The sequence below is a fragment of the Neopelma chrysocephalum genome, unplaced genomic scaffold, assembly GCF_003984885.1.
Source record: "Neopelma chrysocephalum unplaced genomic scaffold, ASM398488v2 Primary Assembly neopelma1_59, whole genome shotgun sequence".
NCBI classification, from domain to species: domain Eukaryota; kingdom Metazoa; phylum Chordata; class Aves; order Passeriformes; family Pipridae; genus Neopelma; species Neopelma chrysocephalum.
The window spans coordinates 15,310,391-15,318,883 of NW_020897714.1; the positions used below are offsets into that span (position 1 = coordinate 15,310,391).

General features: G+C 42.3%; 2 protein-coding genes across 5 annotated transcripts in view; both read left to right on the forward strand.

Moving 5' to 3' along the window:
• The first annotated feature begins 1,364 nt into the window (after positions 1 to 1,364).
• Positions 1,365 to 4,857, forward strand: ART4 (ADP-ribosyltransferase 4 (Dombrock blood group)). Of its 3 annotated transcripts, none has more exons than XM_027680026.1 (3): positions 1,365 to 1,922; positions 3,142 to 3,868; positions 4,729 to 4,857. In XM_027680026.1, the coding sequence occupies exons 1-3, from the start codon at positions 1,830 to 1,832 to the stop codon at positions 4,821 to 4,823; spliced, it is 915 nt and encodes a 304-aa protein (XP_027535827.1). In that variant the 5' UTR covers positions 1,365 to 1,829; the 3' UTR covers positions 4,824 to 4,857. The 3 variants fall into 3 exon arrangements, with proteins under 3 accessions (XP_027535827.1, XP_027535828.1, XP_027535829.1); XM_027680027.1 differs by having other exon boundaries at positions 1,365 to 1,913; XM_027680028.1 differs by having other exon boundaries at positions 1,365 to 1,697.
• A 48-nt stretch (positions 4,858 to 4,905) lies between these two features.
• The window catches only part of SMCO3 (single-pass membrane protein with coiled-coil domains 3), an 8,760-nt gene continuing 5,172 nt past the window's right edge, over positions 4,906 to 8,493 (forward strand). For both annotated transcript variants that reach the window (XM_027680031.1, XM_027680032.1), the window contains exon 1: positions 4,906 to 5,005. The gene's annotated coding sequence lies outside the window, so the exon portion shown is untranslated. The remainder of the gene's footprint in view (positions 5,006 to 8,493) is intronic.

Below are 8,493 nucleotides of genomic sequence, written 5' to 3' on the forward strand. Positions count from 1 at the left end.
TGCTTATTGGAAGAAGTGAAATTTTTGCTTGGAAAAATACTAGAGAGATTAGTGAAATCCTAATGTCTGGTGTAATAATAAAATAAGGATTTTGTTGTTGTTGTATGGTTTTATTAGCACAAAAAGTTTCCTGTCTATGTTTACATCATTTTGTTAGTTTTATATTTTTTCTCTCCCTTTCAGTAAATATTTTTTTCAAGCAAGTTGTACTGGGAGGCCTCCATTATGTCATCTACTCTGTGTCACCAGATCCCTACGTGGGCTGAAGTCATGACCTTTGGGGATCCGAGTGCACAGATCACATTACAAATTTACTGCTGAAATGGAGGAATTCGATTTTCGCTTGGTTAATGCAGCTCCAAGTCTAAGTTCTGCTACAAATCTTCTGCTGCCATCTTATGGCCATTGTATTTACTGTATTTAATAGTACACCGTTTCTTCTGTAGCGTTTCAAAATTCAAATCCAGTGGCCTTTCTTCCTGATTCCCTTCACACTAAACATACACTAAGAGATCAGAAGGGAAAACCTAGGACATAATCTGCAACTGGATTATATGCAGCTGCATTGACATCTAAGCGGGGCTGTTTATCATGATTGCCAAGGTCCCGCGGGAACACATCTCAGTTTATCTCTGTTTTATCTCTACACAAACAGAAGAGGAGATGCCTCAGTTAATTCACAAACCCTCCTGTGAACTCACTTTTAGCCGTCAAACAACCACTTTCTGAAATACAGCCCAAGACACAGAGAAATTCCAAAAAGGAGAAGTAGGTAGTCTTCATCTATCACTTTGTATCATTCTTCATGCCATCACTTTATGTCCCCAGTGGCGACGGATACTGTCAGCAGCATCAGCTCCTTGGGAAGCAGCCCAGTGTGAGACCTTTATGTCACCTCTCACCCTATTTCAGCAATATTTGGCAAATGCTTTCTGTCCACAGAATCTAAGCATCTGCACAAACATCTCATCTCAGGAAATCACGCTATGACTGGAGGTGTACCTCTCACCCAGCCTATCACCAGCAGGCCATGGAAAATGATTTTCACTTCTCAGTGATCAGAACCAAGGCCCTGACAGCTCTTGCCTATTTTTCCACAAAGAATAGTTATCAGAGGCCATCAGGCTTTGAAAGGGAATAACTCTCTGCTGTTATTTGGAAGGGGTCTGGAAAGCAGCTGCTAGAGAGCAGTTTAACTCAGTACAGAATCTGCATTTGCACACTCATTTTGCATGTACTCAATGTAAACAGTCCAACAAGGTGCCGCTCTGCAGTGGTGTAAGGGTAGGATTGGCAACGCATGATTAGAAACCAGGGGGTGATAAGGAGGAGAAGGACAGTTAGGTTATCTCTGCTTCCAGATGGGATCCCAACCTACCCTGCATTTCTGTGTTGGCTTTATGAAAGCCAAGTTCTTTAAAAGGGCTTTTTAAGCTCTTGACCAGGGAGTACTGATCCTGACGCATCACTCCTCAGGGGACAACTGCCTTAGACTTCTCCAAGCCATGATTTTCTTCCTTTTTACAAGAACAAGAACAAGAACAAGAACACTGGGTACCTTGGAATTAAAAGAGCTATCAAGGTGACGGACACTCACAGCAGCTGGAGTTGGTGCAACCAGACCTTTCCTTATGGATTGTGGGCACACTTCTACCAGTAAATTGTCTGCTTGGATGATTAATGACTTCTGAATTGCTGTAAGAATCTGGTGAATGATCTTTGGCTAAAGAACTGTCACCAAAACCTGAGTGCAAATTACAAACTGCAGAATTTTCCAGTTCAAGAAAAAAGAGAAAGAAACAGATGCAAATTACCTCTTCTTGAGCAAAATGTTCTTTCCAGTGCCTTGGGTGGACTCTAGGAAGCCAGTGCTGCTGGGCAGCCTCCTGTTGCTGATCTCCTCACAAATATGGGTAAAAAGGGTAAACGTTCTTTATTTGAAATGGTGAAACTGCTTACCTCACTGAAATAAGCTTTTAATTTTTTTCCCATTTGAAACAGTTTCTTTAAGGAGCTTTGAGTTCATATTTAACTTTTCTGCTTTCAGTTCTTCTGTTCCATTTCTTACCTGTCATGATTCCTTTTAACCACTTGGTTGGAAATTTCCTCTTGTTTAGAGCCAGATGGTTTCCTACAGTATGTTTATGAGTAGACTTCATGGTCTCCTCTCCTTTTCCCACCTGTCTCAGCTGAGGCTCTGACAAAAACAATGTGTTGTTGGATAGGACAGTGAAAATATTGTTCTGCGTATTTTGATGGCCTCTTAGCTTTCCCTCAAAACAATTATGATATTCAATGAGAAATAAATTGAATCCCTGCATAGTTTATGGGCCAGTATAACTTCAGAGGCTAAGAAAGGTGTCAGTTTGGTTACATGTCTAGGATGAATATTTGAGATTAAAGTGAATATCTAGCTACTTGTAGAATTCAACTCACACAATTTCTTAGATCTTATTACACAAGGTTTTTATTAATTAGAAATGCTAGATACACATAATTAGCAGGTTGTTTCATAGGCAGAATATACTAGAGATTATTTTCCTGTTATAGCACTCAGTTATGTGAATCCTTATTCATGTTTAATGTTTATTTACATGACAAGTCCAGCTGGTCTCAGTGAGACAAACTGGATGGACAAAAGTTTTGTCACCCTGCTACTATATTGTCCTTTACATTATTCCCTGGAGCCAAAACATGTCCAAGAGATTTGGAAGGACAGGAAGAAGAAATTCACCTCTGAGTGTTCAGGTTACACTGCCCTAGCACATTGATTTGCTTATTCTTTCCCTCTTCAAAACCACTTAATAATCCTGGGCAGAATATTGATATAAGTGGACCATGGTCTGTCCTACAGGCTTTATACCATTACCCTCTGAAGGGCCAGCTCTTCTGAAGTTTTTAATGTGACTGATCCACATCAAATAAGAACTCTGGCATCCTGACTGGCATTTGACTGAGGTGATGTACAGGCCTGAGGTTGCTCAGGAAGGTCTTTGCCTATGTTGCCTACTTGCCTTGCTTGCTCTGCCAATAATGACAAAGAAGCGAGAAAAGGGTAGAGAAAAACTTGGCTTGCATTTATAGAGAAACACAAGAAGTTCATTCTTCTGATGCTAATCTTAATCTGGTTTTATGTTGCAGGCTATGTCCCACATCCTGATGGATATGGCTCTGAATTCTTTTGATGACCAGTATCTGGGGTGCAGAGAGGAGATGATGGAAGAACTGGAGCAAGGAGACTATTTTCAAAAGGAAATAGCTGCTAACAAGGACTATTTGAGCCTGTGGAAGAAGGCTCAGGAGGCTTTGTTAAAGAGCCCTGTAGGTCTCCTGAGGGAGATGCATGACAGCCATGCCATAGTCCTCATGGCTTACACCATGAACTCTTCCCTGCACTCTCAGCTGAACTGGGCTACATCTACAGCAGGAATCTCTCCAGAGCACTACAGACACAACTTCAGTTTCAAATATTTTCACTTTTACCTAACAACTGCTATCCAGATAATGAAGGAATGGCAGAGCAGCAAGGAAAGCATGGGGAAACGTAAGTGCTACCAGGTGCACAGGGGTGTAAAAGACTTACATATCGAGGCCACGGTAGGCAGCAGAGTGCGATTCGGCCGTTTCACTTCCACCTCCCGCCTCAGGAGTGAAGCCCAGAAGTTTGGGAATGAAACTTTGTTCACAGTGACTACTTGCCTGGGAGCAGCTATGCAAGGCTTTTCTTACTACACATCTGAGAAGGAAGTCCTCATTCCCCCTTATGAGATATTTCTTGTCAAAAGCTTCGTTCAGACACAGGATGGTAACCGGCTGCATCTGCATTCTGTGGGGAACTACAGCAAGTACCACTGCCAGCTGGTGGAAGGTATTGTATACAGCCTCTCATACGCGGTGGGGGCACAGGACAGTCTGGTCTCCATTACCCCAAGCAGCCCTCACCGGCTGCACCTACACAGGGTCACACTCAAGGGCAAATCTGTAGCTTGCCCGCTATGTTCACCCACGAGAGTCACATGACCCAGATTTTACCCATTTGCTGTGAAACTTGGGAGAACCCCACGGGTCACTAAAGATGAAGCCACGTGATACACATCAGGTCTCAGGGTTCTTTGCAGCCTCCATTTGTCCCAGGTGCCTTTACAAGGATGTTGTAGGACTCACACATTTGGGTCCCCAGTGTTCTTATTGCAAAGGCAGGTGGGATTTGCTGGCAGTTTGAACCCAGATATTTATGCTGGTGGTTTGCAGGGCTGCTACACTTCCAGTATCAGGACTACTCTAGTCAACTACCACTTTGTCAAGCTACTACTTATCTCTGTCAAGCTGAGATTAGTGTAAACAAACTATTGCTGCTTCAGCTGTGATCTCTCTCCTGAGACAGAAGGGAGAAAAGGTATTCTTTGGCAAGGAACACACTGAGTTTCCTGGCTATAGGAATAACTCTGTGTTGGAAGACCTCATTGGGCCTGTTCCACACCTCCATCTTTCTGTAAGTCCACCACCAATACTGGACTCTTGCTTTTGTCTCTTTGGAGGGTAATGTGTCAATGCAAGCTTTGAACTTGAAACAATCATTCAGGAATGAGAGTTTGTTCCTGGAATCAAGCCAAAGTAGTAGATATAGTTGAGAAAATGGCTTTTCTGGGCAAAGGTTGTGTTAGCAAATGCAGAAAGCTTTAGGAAGTGAAAAGAGTCCTAAATACTTCTGTCTTGATTTTTTTTCAGCTTCAAGATGTAAGAACAGTGGTTCCACTGCCCTTGCCTCTGCCATTCTTCCTAGTATGGTTGCAGTTTCTATGTGCTTGGCCCACAGTCTTTGATTCTCTGGCTGCATCCAGCTATATACCCATGAATAGCAGTCAAGAAGAGTTCACAGGCATTCAGTCTCTGGAGTTCCTGTTGCTACAGAAGGTTCAAACTTCCCTTTGCTTTCAGCTGCAACTCTCCAGCTAAGACTGGAGAGTCTGGTTCATCAAAACAGACATTCGCTGGACCCATTCAGGTAGGAGGAAAGTTATCTATGGCCTTTCTGAAGACCAAGTCTGGGATACCCTTCACTGTAGGTAGCTTTTCCCTTAAGCATTCTGGAAAGACACACAGGGACTTTGGACCCTTTATTTAGTACCTTTATTTTTAGTGAGAAAGAGTCTGTCTGCGGGATGTGAAAGGCACCACAGTGGTAAAGTCAAGTGGGTAACTCTGCAGCCTTGCATATCTCCTTTGAGTGCAGGGTCCCAGGAGACAGTAAAATCTGTGGCACAGCAGTTTTTCCCAGCTGCGTGATGCCATGCACCAATACCACAGCTCTCATCTCAGGCTGACTGTCTGCATCTCACGCACAGGGGACAGAAGCATGAAGCTGTGCTGAGACATGAACTTACTAGCAGAGAATCACAAGACTTGTCTTCATCTTGTTCGACTTTAAAATTCCTTTTGAAAAAATCAGACAGGTCCTGTGTTCTCTAGTGGCCAATAAATGCATGTTGGTCATTTCATGACCAGGAGAGTCTGTGGAGCCTTAGTGCTGTCTTCATGGGTGTTGAATATGACTGAGATTTGTTTACCTGCTTTCCTACTTTGCTGTTCTAAGTAATGTCTAATGCTGGAAGTTGAATCAACACCATAAATTGAAAATGGAACTTCTGGTTTAGCTATAGACTCCTCTCAGTTTATGCATTCATTTGGCACTTCTGGAGCCTGAAACACTCAAGGCTTAGAGCTATGGAGTTCTCCTATCTTCAAAAAATAACAGTGTGGAAATGATAAGGAACATTTTTTGCCTGCAATTCCCCTTTCCAGCATGCCTTGCTTCTTCACCCCTGGTCCTTCAACCCTACTAATGCTAGCCCTGGGCTGAGGCTATGGTCAGTGGGGTTATCTTACTGATCTAAGAAGACCAGTCATGGTCATTTAACTTTGCAGTGGAGTCATCAATTGAGCTGAAACTCACTGACACATTTCACAAATAACCCGAGTTTTTAGGCACTGATGGTCTTGGCAGGAAGCTGGAGTTCAGTATTCACTTCCCTGTCTGAAACAGTAAGCAACAACTTATTGCTGTTATCCAAAAGAGATCTGAACAGAACAGGACTGCACAAGCTACTGGTCAGCTGGTTAGTCAAAAGTAAGGACTGCTGAAAACACCTATATGAACTGCTTGACTCTTGAAGTAGCTCCATATAAGCTTGGTGCTCCCATTTCCTTGGAAATCTTGCAGCAAGGAATACAGAGCTTAGGTACAAGAGAAATATTAGGATTAGAAATGTAGACACAAGGAATTTGGATGTCATTAGGTTTTACCAGATTAAAGGGCAGATCACCGGGATGCAGGTCTCAACCATTTTAACAAAGGCTTGGAATCCTTCACAAGGTGGCTTCAGCACCCTGAAAGCTTCCTCTGAGTAGTCAGCTGCTGTTTTCAGGCTTTTTTTAAATGGATCTGTGCTCTTGAGGGATAGGTTGAAGGAAAACACAAAGTGAAGAGGAGGGTAGAGAGCCAAGTCCGAGCAGTTGCGATGTTCAGCTCAAGGAGGAGCTGCCTTCTATGGTATTTGGTGTTCTCATTTTGTTGCAGCATTTTCACAATATTGGCATAGTCTATGAGAAGTTCTGATACTTGAAGGGATAAGACAGGTGAACTCAGTAACTCTTGAATAGCAGACTCTACTGCTTCAGGGAAATTGTCATATTTCAACATCACTGCAATAGGTGCACTGGTGATGTTTTCTAGTGCCCTCTTGTAAATCTCAGAAAGTTTCTTTACTGCAGCAGTCTTGTCCTGCAGGGAGGTGATGGGACCAGGAATCTTAGCCACAAAGTGTGGCTGATGCTTTCCTGTACATCTTTGTGATCTGTTTCCATGGTGACTTGCATCTCTTTCAAAGCATTGGCCAAGAGCTGCAGCTTTTCTTTAATGCTGAAGTGTTCTTTCACTGACATGATGTGGAAGTTGGTGCGAACTTGGGCACTGAAGAGTGAGAATATTGTGTTGGTTGAAGCGACATAGATGTACATTGCCATGCAGATTCTGGCAGACCCCGAACAGCCTTTTTTTATTACTCTTAAAGCCAAGGTGGGATAACATTTCTGACTCTGAAAAGCAAACAGAAGTAATACAGATGTTATTACAGTGGAGTTACAGGGGAATAAATGTGGATATATTTTTGACTACATTTCTGAAACCAACTGTACAAATTACCAACCCACCTGATGCATCCTTCTCCAAGACATTAGTTAGCAGAAAACACAGAAAAAGCTTTTTGACAGCCTTTTCAGGAGACTTACCAAGCAGGCCAGCAAAATGTGATGTAAACAGCTGCAAGTGTCATTACTCTTCTGGCTGCAAGAATTATGGCTTCGACCTTCAGCATGTAATCTTTAAAGTAAGAGAAGTGCTGTAGATGAATTATGCTTGTGTTTTGGTGTTTATTGGTAAATTTGTGTGAGTCCTAGACAACAATCTACTTTACATCATCCTTAGAACTATAATTCTTCAGTTTGTATATACTGGTGGGTGTACACAGAATTAAACTCATATTCTTGGGAGGGGGGAATAAACACAGCAAAATCAAATGCATGACATTAAATTCAAGAGACAAAACAATTGAAGACTGAGCAATTCAATATTTTGTCAGGCTACAGTGCTCTGAGATGTGACCCTTATCAGTCAGTTCATACAGCGACTAGATGATGCAAGCATCCCTTGATAGGTGGAAGCACAAAACATTCTCCTTGCTTGGGGTCCCATCTTGATGCCATTTAGACTGCTAAGAAAGTTATGCTCTTCTGCTTGCACCTAAGAATTCTCCCAAGGCCAACTGCAGATACAGTCCTGGGATAGCATGCTGTTGTTTTTGCTTGTGCCAGACTTCTTTAAAGCCAGACTGGTTGCAGCTGACACAGATATTGCTGTGGTTAGATGTGCAGATAGATGTGTCTTAGCAGTTGCAACTTCCCATCCCACTGTATACTTTCAAAGACCTTTTTCTCAGAGCTCAGTTCAACCCTCTGCCTTTTTCTGAATTTCTTTCCCATGGCAAAAGTAGTCTGGTATTGTGTGAAACAGCAAAATTGATTTTAGCCTCCACTGCTGTTCAGAGCTGGGTGTGGGTCTTTGCACCACTTCTTCCATTCTCATGGCATCAGAGACCTGGCAAATTGCAGTAAAAAAGGGTGACAGACACTCCAAATAAAGTCTTTCGCTCAAACTTAATAGGCCTGAAACAATAGCTAATAATTTTCCCTAAAGACTCGAAGTAAAGCAGAAACAAAACTGCTTGCATATTTTTGCTTTGCAATTATTTTCTGTCATGTTCCAAATGATAGAGGCTCTAGAAGAGAAGAATTTGCATCCATTGCAAACATTGAAGACATGAAATCAGTTTCCAGCCTATAGAATGGGACACAGAGGCAGTTGCCAGCCAGATCAATTCAATTCAATTCAATTCAATTCAATTCAATTCAATTCAATTCAATTCAATTCAATTCAAT